General features: G+C 37.0%; 4 protein-coding genes across 4 annotated transcripts; 1 reads left to right on the top strand and 3 right to left on the bottom strand.

The window, feature by feature from the left end:
* Positions 1 to 957: 957 nt before the first annotated feature.
* Positions 958 to 4,519, bottom strand: LOC114724990 (uncharacterized). The gene is made up of 3 exons (XM_028911451.1): positions 4,310 to 4,519; positions 3,540 to 3,722; positions 958 to 1,409 (listed from the first exon to the last, which is right to left on the bottom strand). Exons 2-3 carry the CDS (start codon positions 3,699 to 3,701, stop codon positions 1,242 to 1,244), a joined length of 330 nt encoding a protein of 109 aa, XP_028767284.1. The 5' UTR covers positions 3,702 to 3,722; positions 4,310 to 4,519; the 3' UTR covers positions 958 to 1,241.
* A 3,182-nt stretch (positions 4,520 to 7,701) lies between these two features.
* On the bottom strand, positions 7,702 to 9,009 carry LOC114724996 (secoisolariciresinol dehydrogenase-like). Its single transcript, XM_028911456.1, has 2 exons — positions 8,853 to 9,009; positions 7,702 to 8,734 (listed from the first exon to the last, which is right to left on the bottom strand). The coding sequence occupies exons 1-2, from the start codon at positions 8,882 to 8,884 to the stop codon at positions 7,972 to 7,974; spliced, it is 795 nt and encodes a 264-aa protein (XP_028767289.1). The 5' UTR covers positions 8,885 to 9,009; the 3' UTR covers positions 7,702 to 7,971.
* Positions 9,010 to 12,699: 3,690 nt separating this feature from the next.
* Positions 12,700 to 15,490, top strand: LOC114724987 (bifunctional nitrilase/nitrile hydratase NIT4A). The gene is made up of 5 exons (XM_028911448.1): positions 12,700 to 13,147; positions 13,486 to 13,665; positions 14,017 to 14,310; positions 14,521 to 14,802; positions 15,177 to 15,490. The coding sequence occupies exons 1-5, from the start codon at positions 12,931 to 12,933 to the stop codon at positions 15,329 to 15,331; spliced, it is 1,128 nt and encodes a 375-aa protein (XP_028767281.1). The 5' UTR covers positions 12,700 to 12,930; the 3' UTR covers positions 15,332 to 15,490.
* Positions 15,491 to 17,735: 2,245 nt separating this feature from the next.
* On the bottom strand, positions 17,736 to 18,796 carry LOC114724991 (uncharacterized). Its single transcript, XM_028911452.1, has 3 exons — positions 18,785 to 18,796; positions 18,573 to 18,683; positions 17,736 to 18,041 (listed from the first exon to the last, which is right to left on the bottom strand). Exons 2-3 carry the CDS (start codon positions 18,681 to 18,683, stop codon positions 17,736 to 17,738), a joined length of 417 nt encoding a protein of 138 aa, XP_028767285.1. The 5' UTR covers positions 18,785 to 18,796.
* Between the last annotated feature and the right edge of the window lie 6 nt (positions 18,797 to 18,802).

The raw sequence follows: 18,802 nt of genomic DNA, 5'->3' as shown, positions 1-18,802 counted from the left end.
TTAAAAAAATTAATTGAATTAGTTATTTGTAACAAATATGTGTTGACTTCTTTAAGTTAACTTTATTCAATCATGTATTTTGAAACTATATTTGGGCAGAAGTACCTTACAATCAATAGAGATATTTTTGAGAACACATTATAATTTGAGAGACAAAATGAACTGGAGTTTTATATTTAGGATTGCCAACTAGCTCTTATATTTAAAATTAGAGGTAGTATAACACACTATTCATAGTCTCTGTTTTTTTCGCTAGCGATGCTTTTGTAATTCATGAAGACAATCTGTTCGGTAGCATAATTTATTGCCATTACGTGCGTAATACAGTTTAGGCTTCCCTCGTTGACTTGAACCTTTTGTGAATTTCTTACTATGAATTAACCGGCAAAGAATACGTATGTCCATTGAGGAAAAAGATACATACAAGTGTACTGACAAAAAGATACATAGGAAAATATAAACAGAATGAATGGTAAATTTATTTGCTTTTTAATTAAAATTTTAATTTCTTTTCAGAATCACTTGTATTGAAGGTCTTAATAATATAATTGGCAGAAAAGAAAAAGAAAGGTGTTAATAATATAAAAGACTAAATGCATCCTCCCCCGTCCGCTGGGCCCCCTCATCTATTAATCTATTAATCAGTAATAAAAAATGTCAACGAAACATTGAGATGGAAACTCAACCAGGGGACGGCATTTAAGACTTCGATCTTACAATGCTTCCCTGAAAAAATCAGACATAAATGAATAGTAAAAAGCTTATAAGATAAGCGCTTGCACCGAGCATTGAGATACACACTTTTTTTCAAGAGAAAAAAATCTCGCCAAATCACGAGACCCTCATAATATTTCAAGGATGAACTTCAGCTTCCCTGTTTTTTATCCTCCGCGTAATTAGTTTCTTTGCCGAAACAGTTTCTTTCGCCCAAAAAAAAGTAGCTTTTTAAACCTCAAATTTAATTCCGAATGTTCGACCCAAATGGTCGTTCTATATTATGTTGCCTTATCAAACATGGATTAGAAGGAGATACCGCTCCTTTCAGTTTACATTTGAATAACGTGGGACTCACATTTAAATGATATCGCTATCGTTGTTCCGATGAGGAAGCAAATCTATTACAGCCTTTTTCTTTCAAACGAATAGACAAACAGTTTTGCCAAAAAAAAAGAAGAAGAGAAACTTTACAAATTACAACTTAACGTAGGGACGAGCGTATCAGACATGCTTGTTGTCTCAGCCTAATCCTCAAGAGTTTGCTGTCGTTCAAGCTCAAGAATGCGCTCGGTCAGAGGAGTCACGGTACCATTAGTTGTTCGGTTATTGCTTCTACACTGTTGCAGTTGTTCCTGGAGATGCTTTACAAGCTCATTGAGTCTACGGATGTTCTTCTCTTGCACTAATATAATCTGCAGCAGGAAACATGCATTGATTATCGGATCAAGAATGATGTGGCCCTGCGGCCAATCCTGAGAACCAGCAGCTAAATTTGCTTGGTTGCAAATTTTCGATTTTAGCTATCAGGTATTTGAAGTTAGATGAGTGGAAATTGTGAAGGACATCACTTTTCATTGCGGAGCTTACATATGGTTCCAGACTTCAATGGCAAATAAACATTGCGTATTAACAGTTTCTAATACTGCTTCTGGTCCTTAATATAAGAACTAGTTGACTAATTTAAATAGAATAAGAAAATTAGTTAAGTTAGTCGTTTATAATAGACAAGTGTTATCTTCCCTATAATACCCTTGCTAATTAAGTGTCATTTAATGAAATATTTAATATATAAAACTACTATAAAGACTACCTCGGAAAAAAAGAATAAATATGAGAGTGGATTAGAATCTTATATTTGAGACCAAATTGAAAATCAAACAAGATCTTATATTAAGGACCAGAGGTAATATTTTCCAACAATTAATGTGATTTCATCACCAACATTACTACATTTAATTTAATTTCCCTGTATGTAGACAACCTCAACAAACGGGACAATGAGCTACATTCAAACCTAATTAAATGTGTCCACCATCTAGGTAGAACCTGTTCTGGGGTCAATGGACGCACTACTTTCAGCAGTCTGATAGCATTTGAATAGCATACAAGGCATGAGCTGTCACCAATGACAAAAGAATGATATTTTCTGAAACAATGCGCTAAACCAAATGCACCAGGAAATTCTTCCTCCAATTGGACCATTTGCATATATAATCATTAGAATTAGGATCCCAAGTCATGGATCCCTTGTTTACAAAATCAAAATAAAAGGGCTAGACCATTTCTTCACTAACTGGTTTGACTAATGTTATTTGATTGTATATTTTATTGTAGTTCAATAATTCAGTGTACTATTTCCTATTTTATATCATTAAGTTCCATATTACCGATTTCAAAGCAGTGCGACGGGTAAACTGGTTTAACTTCAAGCTTACTACAATCTCAGCTGGTGACAAGTTATAAGCTAACTGGTAGCTTTATAAGGTTAGGCTTACTCATTTCTAAGATTTTTTATTTTCTTCTCTGACAAATTCTTAACCCCCAACTATGTTGAATTTTCATCTCGCATCAGCAAAAAGAAAAGGAAAAGGGATAAAAAGGACAAAACCTCCTGATGGTTTCCAAGAAACTTCATCCTTTCAATTTCATATCGGAAAACTACAGATTATCATGTAAAGCAAATGGCTAAAGCAGTGGCTAGCAAGTCATAAACAGGTGTGCCTCTTTACATATGCAACTGGAAGCAATCCAACTCAAAACAAGACCTGTATTACTGCCTAAATTCGGTAATATACAGGATAACCAAGACTGTTGAACTCATAGTATTGGGAGTAGAAAATTTACAATCTTTCGCATGCAGGAACTACTCCAAGAGCCAGGTTTTAAGACAGATCAAAAGAAATAGTAAAGAATCAGGAAACATGGCCAGCCCTTGGGTCGAGAAACAAATATGAAAGGAAATAAAATAAGAGGTATGAAAATTAACAGATTATTAATCCAAGCACAGTATCCAAAGTCAATGCAATTTTGATTATCTTACAGTTCCTTCCACATTTTGTTTTCAAAAGAAAGGCTGAAGGTTAAACCAACCACCTATCCACCACTCCCACTAAAGAAAAATTGGACAACAAAGAAATGCAAAAAGAGCATGATCCTGCACTGTCAATAGGAGGCAATACAATTACAAACTGACAACGTTCCAGAGTTCATGTGCCGAATAATGAAAAGAATACATCTAAGGACAGCATAAACACAAACACTAACATACAACGAAATGCAGAAAGACAAAGGTGCAGACTGTGATTAGGTGATTAAAAAAATTATAAATAATCTCTATTGTAGTTTCAGATCTTTATTATACATAACAAACATGAAATATTAAGCATCATTCAGGTGGAAAAGCAGCTTGTAAGCATGACCCTATATGATCTTTTGGAAAGATATAATGCAAAATTGATAGTAATAATTCAATGCAGGGGGGTGGATCTCATCAAAAGAGAGTTTTGGATTGATACATGAAGGAAGAGGTAGAGCTATAATACCTTCTCCTTAACTGTTTCTTCTCTTTTCGAAATCTGGTTCTGCTTTTGAGATACACTGGGATTTGAATCAACATCGGCCACAAGCTGCTGTTTCCACTCAAACTGAGAAGTGATTATAAGTATAAGCAGCAAGAAAACAAGCAACATGGGCCTCGACATCATTACCAATTACAGACAGAAAACCTGCGGATAACAACAATTTAATATCAGCAATTAAAACTGCTGAAAAGGGAACAAATGCACCATCTAAAACCCGTCACTTTGCTCAACAACCAGAAAGAAAAAACCCTAAAGAATATGAGCATTTGTAGGAATGTGACCTAACAAGAATAGGAAAACTAAAATGCAGCACTATTCAAATCACGCCAGAAAGAAAGGGGAAAAAATCCGAAGCTCCCTTAAGGAGAGAAGGTTGTCGTACCAGTGATAACAGCAAGTTCTAACACTCACGGCAAAAGCCCCTCACCAACAATTTTTCTTTCTTTTGGGGGTCGGGGAGGGGGCATACCCATCGCGTCCAGTAATATTTGCAATTTCGATTTCCGAATTTCGAAAAACAAAAGTCAACCAGTTAAATCCGGTGAGGCACATTCAAAAAATTTTCAAATTAGGATATCTGCTATGCTGGATAGTGAAAATATCGGCCAACCAGGATAGTCTCCATTTTACGGGGAGTCCCAGAAAACGGTAAAAATGGTGATCAACGAAGAACTGCCCCGTATCAATTTCTGCATGAAAGGAAAGAAATCATATACATGAGAAATACTTACCGATCGATATAGCCGACAGAGCCCTATATTCATTATCGAAGCAAACTCGAGCTCCCCCAAGGTGACAGCGAACCGATTCGAGATCTGCCAAGAAGTGTCAGTGTTTCTGGAATCAGAGAGTAAAAAGACTTGAATTTGCTGGTCGCGGCTCCTATCGGAACTATCGAAGTCAAAAATAATTTAGGGTTGTATTCCGTTTCTAATGATTTTGTAAGCCCCGGCCAGCACCGTATACAACCTTCGAATATTATTTACTTTGTCTTTTTGACTGTGGGAGGAATTGGCAACTGCTTACGGCGGTAAGATGACGCGGCAAATGATGAATCGCATGCGGTTGGGACCATGGATGTTCCCGTGGGATGAAATGAAAACTCTGGGAACATTGCCACGTCACCTGTCCCTTGCCGCCCGAGGCATTCACAACACCAGAAGTCCGCAACAAGCGCCTCACAAGAAGTGCCTGTTTGGCTTTTCCAGATGGGAAATCTCACAAGCGGTAGGTCAGCTAGAACCCAAAAAAAAAAAAATAGATGAAAAAACGTTTAAACATATTCAGTGCAACAGATTTTTTATTCAAAGATCACTTCAAAACTAAAACAATTTTTATAATTTTTATTTTTTGGTTTTTTTTTTTAAATTTAGCTCTTTTAGCATGGTTAATGGTACTAATAGAGTGAAGTTAAATTATTCAACTAAGAGAAAAAAATATAGGTAGCAAATACAATAATTGAGAGAAAGTATAAAATTTACATCAGGATCAGTTGTAGAAACAATTGTTTTTATTAATTAAGAGATGGGAGGTTTACTTCTTAATTTTTACAGTGTAACCGGACACCTGGTCACCAAAATTCCTAATATGGAAAGATGTTTGCAGTGTAGCACTTGAAAAAACGCCTACACATTTCATGAAATCATTCCTAAGATACTAATCCAAACACTTTCTTTGTCAACTTTAAATTTCTCTTTTTTTATACAAACGAGGCACAAAGGCCAAAGAAAAAAAAAACTAAACTACAAGGGGAATAGATCCCAACACGTCTTTATCGCACAACGCCCGTAGATGAGTCGGGCAGCTGGTCAAAATAAAGGAAGTAGAAAGACCTTCCTTAGCAAGCGCATCAGCAAGCTGGTTATGGAGCCTAGGAATATGGTTGAGGACAATCTCCCAATTTAGACCCATCAAGCGACGAATCTCCAAGAATATCAGACTGCACGTGTTATGGACATCAGGACTCGATAACATATCAATTAAGGTTTTGCAGTCAGATTCTAACAGAACCTTCTTGAAGCCAGAGTCCCAAGCTAACTTGATGCCTTTAAACATAGCCCACTCCTCTGCTTCAAACACGCTACAGCTTCCGATTGTTTGGTGAAATCCCACAATCCATTGGCCTCTATAGTCTCTAATTACACCTCCGCATCCTGCCACATTTCTAGAGTGAGACACAGCCCCGTCTACGTTAACTTTCACCCAATCATTAGGTGGGAGTTGCCATCGGGTGGGTTGATTCAAATCAGATTGATTCAGAGTTACCAGTTTGTCCTCAGAGACAGTATAGGACTTCCATATACAGTTAACAGCGGCAGCGGGATTAATTGGCTTTATGAAATTAGGGTCAAAGCAAGACTTGTTTCTCCAATTCCATAATAACCAAACAGCAACACCCCATAGCAAACTCCAATCAATACTCATGTTCACCGCTAGCTGTCTTGATAGATTTAACGCCATCCAGTCTCGAAGTGAAGCAGAGAAGAATTGGGAGAAATACCTTGGATTAACAAGTTGAATCCATATTTGTTTGGCGTAACCACAGTCACGTAATATATGAATTCCATCTTCGACCTCCAATCCACAATGTGAGCAAAGAGGTGAGGTATGAGACCAATTACTCCTCCAGGAGTTTGTGGGGAGTCTATTATGGTACGCAGTCCACAAGAAGACTTTTATCCTTTCAGCTCCCCTCCATTTCCATATCTGCTTAAAAACAGGACTGTAGAAGTTGGGAGGCAAATGCTCAACCATAAGATAAGCACTCTTCACCGTGAAGTTGCCATGAGCAGTGTCTTTCCACATCATTACATCATTGCATATGTTTTTTAGGGGATGTCTGGTAACCATGAAAAGCATTTTTTAAAAACATTTTTCTGTAAATCGAAATAAATTTCTCCACTTATTTATTTCGTATGCCATAAAAATATTTTTAAAACAATAATTTTGATTCCATCCAGATATTTTTTTAGTTTATGTTCTATCTCCTGGATACAAAATAACTTGGAAAAGTAAAACAACAAAATTATATTGAGAATCGAATAAAAATTAGAAGAGTAAAATACTCTAGCCTTACTTACATTTTACCCTGATTACACGAATCTCCTTTTATTTTGAAAACATACGTACAAGTTTAGACTATTAAATTCATTAAAAATATTTTCTTAATTAGAATTTATGGTGAAATACTTTTTCTTTACTAATTTACCCTTCATAATACTATTTTAAAGAATTTAAGATTTTTTTCTTTACTTTAATTTTTATTTCTTATAAATAGTTATTTGTTTAATGTTTTTATCATATTGAAAAAAAAGAGTAATTTAGTTAATGTAAACATAAAAAATTGAATGAAAAATTGATTAATTCTTTAAATAAACAGATAATCGATCAAATAACTCATAAATGTTTTAAAAAAAAGTTTTATTTAAAAAATTTTAAATTATAAATTTAAATAATTCATATGATGTTCCAAACCCACATGATTTATATTATCTGATAAAAAAAACACGCATCTAAAATATTTTCTACCCATTTAAAAGAAACCTAAATAAATAAGCTTTTAATACGTCATGAAGAACTAAAATTATAGATGCTATAATATGATAAAAATTAATAAATTTTATAACATATTAAAAAGTTTGAAACTACATGTATTATAATTAATTTTTGTTGTGTCAAAAATAATTTTTTTTGATAGACATAAATGTTTAAATAAAGTTTATATTGAGGAGGGATGTTTTGATCAAAATAAAAGTTTGAAAGTCAAACCTAGAGGTCAACTAATTGTTGGATGAATGTAAGTAAAATCTCAACCATATAAGAGAGATTTATGTAATATATATTTTAATTTTAATAGAGGTTTATATAAATTTTAAAAATAGAATGGAGGTTTATGTAATTTAAGCAAAACAAATGATGGTCAAGAGACAGGTGATTCCAATCAAGGCATTGAAAACCAGTAAGTATTAAATCTGTCGGGGCAAATTTAAGGATTAATAATCCAATCATGATTAAGTCCAAGTCAACATGTCACTTCTTTTTATGGCCTTATATCTAACACTGCTACTATGATCTCGTTCAAGTATTGAGTTTAGTTGACCGTGTTACCAAAAAAAAAAAGAGAAAGGAATATTAAAGTATATAAACTGCACATAATCGAATGATATGAAGTTATTAAACACAAATCTATTTTTTATATAACTTCTTATTTTAAGATAACGACAAAAAAAAAACATAAAATTCAATCTAGATCAATTTTCTCCCAAACTGTCGAGGAGTGATAAGAGATTAATTCACTGACATGAACTGGCGAGACGGATGGTGTCGCAGTATGATGATTCAGATGGAGGAAGCATCCCAAGTAAATGAAAATTGTAGAATCTGGAGAGATTGATCAATAATTGCTCAAGCCAGCGTTGAGCACACTGTAGCCACCATCCACCACAAGATTATGACCACTCACATACTTGGACTCCTCACTGCCCAGATAAAGAACTGCTTCTGCAATATCTTGGGCCGCAAGAGCAGTCCCTTTCAGATTAGAATAGAGCTCTGCAATTCCCTCATCGTCCATCTTCAGAAAAGTCCTAGTCATCGGCGTCGGAACCGCATACGGCGACACGCAGTTCACTCGAATCCCATATCTCCCAAGATCCACCGCTGCGTTCTTCATCAGCCCGATCACCCCATGCTTCGAACAAATGTACGCGCATGTGCCGACACCCCCCATGATTCCGCTCACGCTCGCCGTCGAAATTATGGAGCCCTTCCCTCTGGGGATCATCACCCTCGCCGCGTACTTGGTTCCCAGAAAAGAACCCACTAAGTTAACGCCGATCACTTTCTCGAAAACGCTCTTCTCGGAGTCCGCTATGCTGGATGCCGGCCCGTCTATTATTCCGGCGTTGTTGAACATGATGTCTAGCTTCCCGTACTTGGAAACCGCCGTGTTGACGGCGTTCTCGACGTCTTTTTCCTTGGTGACGTCGCAGTGGACGTAGGAGGAGGAATCAGATAGGTCTTTGCAAACAGAGAGACCCAAATCATCCTGGACATCGGCGATCACCAGTTTAGCTCCGTGCTTGGAGAAGAGTCTGGCAGTGTACTCGCCAATCCCCCTGGCGCCACCCGTGATCAGCGCCACCTTCCCTTCTAACCTGCTTATTAAATAAGTACGAGTTAATACTTTTCTGACTGTGTCTGTGTGTGAATCGTTAATCGAGAATGAAGAAAAGGTATCTCAGTGTGGGAGAGGAAGCCGGAGTATGTTATTACCTTCTGGCAGCAGCTGAGAGTAGAGTAGCCATGAGCCAGCCCGACAAAGTGTTGCAGAGCTTTGTCTGCCAAACTTGCTATTTACTGATTTCGGTGAGGAGGGAGGCCATAGTTGTCCTTATAATATTGCATTGCGTTATTGCCATGAAGGTTGCGAAAGTGGAGCCAGGACTGGATAATATATTTATTAGTCGCTACCTAATACCTCTTGGTTAGATGGGAAGGAAAGGATACGGCCAGAGAAGCTAAGAAGACATTAATTCCATGCCCCCACTGGGTTTGGTCAAATGATGTTTATCATGCAACCAGTTTCCACGCTCATGCTCATCCTAGAAATGAGCAGATCAAATTTCAAACATAAAGTTTTGATATTAATGGTTGAGATTTAATTGTTTATATTTTTTAAAAAAATAATTTTCTTTAATAGGTAAATAATCCAAAATAAATATAATATTTTAATTATAAATTTTTTAAAAACAATTTTTTTATTTAAAAAATATTAGTTGAGAGTTTTAAATCTAGATCTTTAAAATTAAGTTTGAGTCGTGTAAATTTTACTAGCGCGATGAGCATTATGGTACTTATCACAATGATGAGCACCGAAATTGATTTTGTTTATCATGTGGTTGATATTATTATGAAAATCCATATGATGGAATCAATATATTTACTTCTCACACATCATTTCTTTGATTAAGAAATGCACAATCTCTAGCGAGTTTGGAAACTCATTAGAGTGATGAGCATTGAAAGCTCATCATATCTGGGCCATTTAGATCTTATTTGGATAGTTTAGATTTAATTCTTTTTTATTTTTATTTTTGGTTTTAAGTGAAAATTATTTTTAAAAAATAATAGTTAAGAGATTATCTTTATTTTAGATTATATACCCATTAAAATAATTATTTTAAAAAAGTAAAAATAAAAAAAATTAAATTTGGACCATCTAAATTAGATATAAATGATTTAGATACGATGAGTTTTCAGTGCTTATCAGAAAACTGGTTCCATTGAAATTCAATGTTGTGTTTTCTTAATTGGACTCAAATAGATGGCTGTTGGACATAAATTTGACAATGAAAGGCTGCCCAATATATACCACTTGGCAGTGATATTTTTAAGCAGGGCAGGCCTAACTTTCTTTCTCTTTTAATTTGGTGAAAATGGCCAAAACATTTTCTGTCAATGAAATAATAGCTTTAATTTCACTGCATCAAGTGTCCTCAATATTACGCTTAGTTAAGACAATCTCGATCTCACAACTTCAATAGCTTTTTATCAGGATCCATCTCCTTCAATAATTGAAAGAAATTAAAAGAAATGGAGTTTCATTTCCACTTTCATAAAATATGCCACAACCATTCTGAAATGCGTGTAGGTTTGAACATTGGTGTATTTAATTGACTGGGAGGAATGAACGGAACAGTCAGTCGTGTTATTTACTTATTTATGAATAGCATACGCTATATGCTATATATGGTAAAATTCATAGTTTTACATTCATAATAAATATATATCGATATAAAATAAAATGTTATTTTGAGGAAAACATATATACCAAAAGTTAAAACTCTTGCTTTCTCATTCCTATTATTTTCGTAGTTTTTTAAAAGCTGCTATCCCTTCAATGACTGGCAGCAAGAAAATCCACGTACCAGAAAATCCAACCCAACTTGGGTCAGGTATCGCGTTTGGAACTTTCAACTTGGTGAACCCACCCAAGCTCATCAGTCGTAGTTTTATCCTTAAGTGATCATACTCTGAATGCTAGAAACTTGTCCCTCCTTTTATGTACTTAGCCTTTTGTAATTTCTTGAGTTAATAAAATTCCCTTTTCACTCGGAAAAAAAAAGATATTAGTAGGACTATAATTATAATAATGCTTGTATAGGAGCATATAAAAAATTATAATTATGCTGACAAAAGATAAAAGAAAAGAAAAGTTTCTTCCGGTCTTGTTAAAAAAGTCATTGTGATAATAATAAAAGAATGCTGCGAAAAATAAATTGAATAATATATGGAAAATTTCTTTCAAGTTATTGAAAAATAAGATGTCATGATTTGTGTACTGATAATTGGTTTGAGAAGAGTGAACACGACTATGGGTGTTTGATAGAAACCATGGTTTCAGAAGTGCTTTTACGGATTACGAAGTAAATATGTGGAGGAGATTATCTCGTTTTGCGGAAAATGCTTCTGAAACCACGGTTTTATCCAAACGCCCTATGTCTTTCCTGCCCTTTTTTCCCCTCTTAACGTGGGCGTTCTCGAAGTACATCTACGAAACCACCATGCCATAGCAAGACCTTAAGCCTCGTCTTTTTCATATATTCCTGTGAAGCTCGCGAAAGATAGTGCCGAGTCACAGTGTCAGTGTACTTCCCTCTGGGGATCATCACCCTCGCCGCGTACTTCCTCCCCAGAAAGAAACCCACCAAGTTATCGTCGATCACTTGCTCAAAAGCGCTCTTCTTCGAGTTCCCTATGCTGGATTCCTACCCGTCTATTATTCCGGCATCAATATATTTAATTCTTTTGTGTCATTTCATATAGTCGATTGAGAAATCCACCCTCTCTTACATATATATAGGGCTATCAGCGTTGTGTTTTCTTAACTGGACTCGAACAAATGGCTTTTGGACATCTATTTGACAGCGAAGAGTTGCCTAACACACACACACACACACCACTTGCCAGTGAAATTTTTAAAGCAGGGCAAAACACTCTTTCTCTGTTTTTTTCTGGTAAACATATAATGGCAAATTATTTTCTGCCAATGAAATAATAGCTGCGATTATTTCATCGCATCAAGTATCCTCGATATTACGCTATGTCGATATCAAAACTTCAAAAGCCTTTTGTGAGGATCCGTCTCCTCCACCTCAACGAAGATGCGAATGTTGATGAGGGATAGTTAGTTACTCTGTTGTTTGTAATGGCTGTTTTGAATTTATGACATAAGTTTTCTATTAAAAAAGGGTCCGTTTCCTTCCATAATTTAAAGGAAAGAAATGGAGTTTCATTTCAACCTCCTTTAATTTGCAAAACTCATAAAGCATGCAGCATCCATTATTTCTGAAATATGCGTAGCTTTGAACTTTGAACATTATGTTGATGTATTCAGTTAACTGGGTGGAATGAATTGAACAGTCAGTCATATTATTTACCAACTTGTAAAAATTTATATTTATATATAACGAGATGTTATTCGGGGGAACATATGCCCAAAAGTTAAAGCTTGCTTTCTCAATCCTATTATTTTCTCAGTGTTTAATGATTCAACTTATCATTAGTGTTCAAATAATTAAATGGTGGATGGAATTAGAGATATAATAATTAAATCAAAATAATATTATATGCAAACATAATACTACATGTATAAAGAATAAAATATTAATATGATTATAATTATAAATAAAAGAAAATAAAAGTTTTTGCCTTGTAAAAAAGTTATTATTATAATAATAAAATAAATTTTCCAAGTTGTTTTCTCCGAATTTTTTGTAAATTTGATTGTCATTTGAAAGAAGAAAATGACGCAATCTGTTGGGATTTTTTTTTTGTCTTCTTTTTCTTCATCTTGTTTCCAGTGCATTCGAACGTGGTTCAAACTTCATCTTTTGATTTTTGAGTCCGAAAAAAAAAAACCTTCATCTTTTGATTTCGTCGCTAATTTGTTTTCATTATTTTTATTGTTCTTAGAGGGAAAATCATAAAGGGTAGGCACTGGACTTTTTTGCTGGTGCTTCATCCTCCTCGTCCGTTGGGGCCTTTTTGTCATAATTTTTCCTATGATGAATTACGTATTTTGTTTTCTTTTTCTCCATAAACGTGAAAAATGTTCGCCCACTGATTTTCGGGGCCAATCCACAGACTTCATCCAAGGCATGTGAAGCTGATTAGCTGAGTAGGAGAGAGAGAGAGAGAACTGACGTTGGAAAAGTTATGGAAAAAATCTAGAACCCTCTCGTGTGCAATCCAAATAGAGTAAAGACGCTGTTTCAGCCTCCTGGAGAGTGAAAGATGTATTTCTTTAATGACTAAAATGGAGTAAAGATGTCTAGGTTCAATTAGTATTATGCAATCAATTGTGCCCACTGGGCTGAACCATTCCGATAAAGCCAGAGACAACGGAGAAGAAACCCGGCAAGGCATGGCGCTTGTAACTAGTCAAACTGTCAACGATGGGCCTTTGTTCGCCGAGGTTGATATGGGCTCCGATAACAACGCCACTACTGTCCGAGCCACGGTGGTTCAGGCCTCCACCATCTTCTACGATACCCCCGCCACTTTAGGTCCTGCTTCCTCCTCATTCTCCTTGTTCTTCAAATGAGTTGTGTCACTGATTGACCCGGATTCTCATGGTTTCAAATTGTTTGACTCCGAGAAATCCCTGTACTCTTTTCTTTCTTTTACTGATAAATCGATTTTTTTTGTCTGTTTTCAGTAAAAATGATCCTTTGGGTGCTTGGAATTGTTTCAAGTGAATTGAATGTGTTGTGTGATCTGTACATGTCTGGAGTTATTGCTTCCTCCTTGAACTATACTGCTGTTTGTTGAAATGCCGATGTTATATTGCGGGGGAATGGTATTTTATTTTTTAATCGCTCATGATTGCTCGACGCTTAAGCAGATAAGGCCGAGAGGTTGTTGGCTGAAGCCGCGAGCCACGGATCCCAGCTGGTTGTGTTTCCAGAAGCGTTTGTGGGTGGCTATCCCCGTGGTTCCAACTTCGGTGTTTCTATTGGAAATCGGACAGCTAAGGGTAAAGAGGAGTTCCGCAAGTATCATGCTGCAGCCATTGATGTGCCAGGTAAAGACTTATGACTGGCTGATAGTATTTGCTGGTACAAATTCTGTGAAGCTCGTAAAAGATAGATCTGACTGTGACTCACAGTGTCAGGGTATATGTTTTCTGGAGCTTTAGTAGTATTTTATATATTCACTGCTAATCAAGGTAATGTTGAAGTTTGGTTGATAATTAATATGGATAAGATTATTAAGGATATTTCTTGGTTAGTTATTTAGTCTCCAACTAGAAACAGCGAATAGAATCAATTTATTATCGTTACTTTCTTTAGTCTGGGTATAGTTTTATACATTGAATTGGGATCAATGGAACTCTAGGCATAACTTTTTACTAGCTTGTATGATGTTGCTGTAGGTCCTGAAGTTGATAGATTGGCGGCAATGGCCGGGAAGTATAAGGTGTATTTGGTAATAGGTGTTATAGAGAGAGATGGCTACACACTGTATTGCACTGTTCTCTTCTTTGATTCTCAAGGTCGTTACCTCGGAAAGCACAGGAAAGTTATGCCGACTGCGCTGGAACGGATTATCTGGGGATTTGGGGATGGATCAACCATCCCAGTTTTTGAAACTCCCATTGGAAAAATAGGTGCTGCCATTTGCTGGGAGAACAAAATGCCTCTTTTGAGGACAGCAATGTATGCAAAAGGTAGACATTTTTCTGTTAAATTCTATTGTGTCCGAGAAGATAACCTGGAATAGGAAATATCAGGATACCAAACACTATGATGCACGACCAACAGTAAATATGACCGAGCCATTATAACTTACATGACTTGTTTTAGGCTACTTGATTAGCATGGGAGAGTGGAGACAGTTTTGTTCGGTTTGGCTAAACATGTGGAACTTGGTTTCTTAGGTGTTGAGATATATTGCGCACCTACAGCTGACGCTAGGGATGTGTGGCAAGCATCTATGACCCACATTGCCCTAGAAGGTGGATGCTTTGTTCTGTCGGCAAACCAGTTCTGTAGAAGGAGAGATTACCCGCCCCCTCCCGAGTATGTTTTCTCAGGCACAGAAGAGGACCTGACACCAGATTCTGTTGTGTGCGCTGGGGGCAGTGTCATCATATCACCTTCAGGGGCTGTTCTGGCTGGACCAAATTACGAGGGGGAGGCTCTGATCTCGGCAGATCTTGGTATGTTATGCTTGTTTTGTTTACTATTCATAATTGCTGCTTCAACTTCAACTGCATTACAATGTTTCGCAGCAACCATGTTTTAGGGGGATGTGTCATGCCTTGCAAGAAACAATGAAAGATACGATAACCATCCAATGACTCTCTTTTCTTTTGCCAAACATAACACATAATGCATCAAAGTCCACTTAGTTTTTCTTCTCTCTCTGTTTCTTGGGCCAGGCACGAAATAAAACCAAGAGGCTATAGTGTGTCTATGTATAATGAAGTCGGGTGCTCTGCATTGTGAAATATACTGTGGTTGAACTCTCAGAATATTTTATTTCTGTTGTGTGTGGAAAGCAAGCTAAAATCGTTGATAGTGGTGAACACAGATTTGGGGGAAATAGCGAGGGCAAAGTTTGATTTTGATGTGGTTGGACACTACTCAAGGCCTGAAGTGCTGAGCTTGACGGTGAGGGACCATCCGACAAACCCAGTTATTTTCACATCAGCATCCTCAAAAATCGAGGACTCTCCCAAACCATGATCGGCATTTTTTTGAACGTCTAAATTTGGGGATTTTCACCCTTGTAATAATGTCGGATGGGTGTTGTAATATTGGACTCAAAACGTGTTTTTATTGTACGTACTTTTGTATGATTGATCAATATATTTAGTAAATAAACAATACTATTCCTTGACAATATATACGATGCATCGTGCACGTTTAGTGCAAAATTTGCTATGAGCATGAAGGAGTCGGAGGAGGAGTGGGGGAGCGAGGCGTAACCGCTCAAAATTTTGCTGCATAAAATGGGTTTTTTTTTTTTTTGGAATATAATATATAGAGCCCCGTATAAATTTGTACGATATAAAGAAATGACTGGATGAAAAAAGGCACCATTTTTGGCGTTTTGGGTGCTCCGTTGACGGGAACGGAGAGGTCGGAAATGGGAACTGAGAATCAGCCCGAGCGATTACCAGAAGCCAGGAGAGAAGAAAATGCTAACGACTAACGATTCTCTCTTTTCTTTACTGATGACCAGACTTTTTAAGATAAAACAAGTACCTTGTGAAAATTTCTATCATCAAAATTATTCCGAGAATTATCCAAGTCCCTATGATCAGCAAAGTGGATGCACCTCATCAACTCGAATTACGTTTAGAATGTAAACTCACTCAAACGTTGGGACCAAATTCACGACAGAAAAACATGGATACACAAGTACATACAAGCGCAGGAGGGGGAAAAACATTATTATTGGGGTAAAGATGTGAATTATACAGTCCTACATCACGAGAATGTGCTGTCAGTGTTGACATCCAAACAAAAAGAACGGCAATGGCAATGGAATACAGAGGACGGTGTTCAAACGTTTGAATCCTTGGAAGCATCCAATAATGCTCATCTCTGTCACCCTGTCTGCGCCAGACCCTACTCACTCTTGTTTAAATCTCAGCCACACCCCCCCCCCCAACCCATTTTATGTGTTGTCATACCCCAGCCGGAATCTCGTTTCTCTTATTTTGCAGCCCTGGCACCCAACAGCTCTCCATTATTTTCTTCTCCACTCCCCCACCAAAAAAAAAAAAAAAGAATCCTTTCATTTTCATGCCATCATTAGTCTCGCTACTCTGAATTAACAAGTTCAAATAGAAATGCTATTTCTCTTCTCCTTCCTCTTCAAACGAGAAACAGATGACCAGAAGCAAAACTGTTGTGTGCTATTGTACTTAATTTAATTAATATATACAGTTTTTCGCTATATATAACTTGGATGGATGCAAACTATGATGCCAGCGATGATGACCCTTGAACATATTCAGCAAACCAAGAATTAATAATATGGAACAACATTGGTGAAACCTAGGTATTGTGCTGATTATCATCATCTCTTACCGTCCGGATTTTCTACCCGCAGCTTCTCGCATCAAATCTTCTCTCTCTATGACGACAGAATTATCCTCAGATTCGCCAACTGTATCCTGCAAAAACAATGGTTGACCACATCTCTGAGCAGGATTAGCACATGATATTCCATCTCGGAGACCCATCATAGACCTGTAACTCTCAATTTTATGTCATCTCGCGCATGACCTCGTGGAGACAACCCGCTGGATATTTCCTGATCAAGTTCATCAGAAATTTCCTTGATTTCTATACCAAAATCCCTCTTCTTACTACCGGTATTTCCCTTGTTGAAACAAATGCTTGTCCACTGAATTTTCTCGGAGAAAGATTTCCTTCCTATACTTTCTTCTTTGTCCACTGAAATTCCTCCAGAATCGTCTTGAGCGTCATTTTCATAAGTACAACTCCACTTGCAGCTTGTTGTCATTGTCCATGTTTAATTCAATGGAATGAAGATCACTGTCAGCAGAGTCATCTCCTTCGTGATCCACTCCATCTCCAACATCCAAATCGTCCTCTTTCCGAGCAGTTTGATATCCCCAATATGTTTTGTTCCAATAAGATTCGAGATCCTTTATGTTTTTGAACCTGGAGAAACATCATCTTTCCCTTCATCATCCTTAGTTCTCAAAAAGGCCTCAAGCTCGTTTCTCAGCCTTTCAAGGACAGCATTTTTCTCCTCAAATTGATATTTAGCCTCTGAAAGTTTCATTTGGACTCTCTCCTCACGCCAAACATCAGCCAACTGAAGCATCTCTTTCTCCTTTTCACTTCTTTCCGAACTTTAGCTGACTCCCTTTTGAGTTCTTCTACCTGTGCTCTGTCTTCTCCGATTCCTTTAGCTAGCTCATCACAAATCTGCTCCAGAATCTCCTTTGCCCGTTTCTCCCTTTCAAGCTCCTTCGATGTTTTCAAGTGTGAAGCTTTCACATTAGCCATTTCTTCAGCAATCTTTTTGTTTAACCTTTCAGTTTGCCTTCTTAGCTTCTTCTCCACCTCAAGCTCCTCTGCAACATGTGTTATGGCATCTCGAACTTTTTCACGTTCCCTTCTTTTCCAAGCAGCCCTTTCTTCCGCCAAAACGCTTCATGAGGAACTCAATATCATTCTGATTTGAGCTCTGGTCTCGAATCAGTTGATCAATCTGGTTGTAAGCCCGATCAAGTTCACTTCCCAGGGCCAAGATGACGGGTATGCTTGACGAATGCGGCTCTTGGAGGCACATTTGGTTTAAAATCTTCAGAAGCTTCCTAGATGTGGATAGACCACTTCTAGCCTCCTTCAAACGGTTCTTAACACCTGTTGTGCATTTACCACAAGTCTTGTTTCTTGGCTGATTTTCTGCCTACAGTTTACATAATTCAGCTTCATACTTCTCGACAATCAGAAATAGAAACAGAAAAGCAATTTATCCCCTTTTTTTTTTCAAATAAATTTACTGATATTAGCTGATATTTGCTAAAATGAACAGACTACTAGAATTTCCAAGCAATACTACAAGGCCGAATATGGAATTACATTCGCACTCAATCAATAAGATTGCATATAGTTTCATCTGCAGTTACTAAATATCATATCAGAACAGTTCAGAATGAAAGAATAACAACTGCTTGAACTTGAACTACGATGAAGTTTAAGTACGATTTTTGAGTAGCTAAGGTTGTGGTTGAAAACGAAGAAAGGCGAGGTGTCATCGAGTTGATCGAAAAATGATCATTTATCAGACAAATTTGAAATTTTGGAGCCAGCCAGTCTAAGTGTCATTATTATTGTCCACCTTCCACTCCTATATCAGTAGAGCAGAGTTAAATAACTGGACGATCATTACGAAAAATATGACTAGTTTATGTTCACATTTTTCTGATATTTATTGTACCTCCTTGAAAGCGGGACTGCTAAGAACATCGAACCCTCCGAAGTAGTGATCACCCGCCTGAAGTTTATTAGACACTCTTTTTTTCAACTTTTGACCTTTAGTCCCGTTCATCTGCGTCAGTCAACCAATTTACAGCAAGAACAGGAACTTACGTTAGACGCTATAAACCAAAATAAAAACAGTCCTCGGATGAAAATGTGATGAGAATTCACCTCTGATTTAGGAGTGTC

Source organism: Neltuma alba, unplaced genomic scaffold, assembly GCF_004799145.2.
Source record: "Neltuma alba isolate B1F8T4 unplaced genomic scaffold, ASM479914v2 tig00012207_pilon, whole genome shotgun sequence".
Lineage (NCBI taxonomy): Eukaryota > Viridiplantae > Streptophyta > Magnoliopsida > Fabales > Fabaceae > Neltuma > Neltuma alba.
Note: the sequence above shows the minus strand (reverse complement) of the source record. Positions and strands in the feature narration are given on the sequence as shown.

Coding starts and splice junctions, on each gene's coding strand:
- LOC114724990 (XM_028911451.1), bottom strand. CDS start 3,701: ATGATGTCGAGGCCCATGTTGCTTGTTTTCTTGCTGCTTATACTTATA. Junction 1,410..3,539: donor AAGAAACAGTTAAGGAGAAG/GTATTATAGCTC, acceptor TTCCTGCTGCAG/ATTATATTAGTGCAAGAGAA.
- LOC114724996 (XM_028911456.1), bottom strand. CDS start 8,884: ATGGCTACTCTACTCTCAGCTGCTGCCAGAAG. Junction 8,735..8,852: donor CTCTCAGCTGCTGCCAGAAG/GTAATAACATAC, acceptor TTTAATAAGCAG/GTTAGAAGGGAAGGTGGCGC.
- LOC114724987 (XM_028911448.1), top strand. CDS start 12,931: ATGCAATCAATTGTGCCCACTGGGCTGAACCATTCCGATAAAGCCAGA. Junction 13,148..13,485: donor CGATACCCCCGCCACTTTAG/GTCCTGCTTCCT, acceptor ACGCTTAAGCAG/ATAAGGCCGAGAGGTTGTTG. Junction 14,311..14,520: donor GACAGCAATGTATGCAAAAG/GTAGACATTTTT, acceptor TTGGTTTCTTAG/GTGTTGAGATATATTGCGCA.
- LOC114724991 (XM_028911452.1), bottom strand. CDS start 18,683: ATGAACGGGACTAAAGGTCAAAAGTTGAAAAAAAGAGTGTCTAATAAA. Junction 18,042..18,572: donor GCAGTCCCGCTTTCAAGGAG/GTACAATAAATA, acceptor TGTAAACTGTAG/GCAGAAAATCAGCCAAGAAA.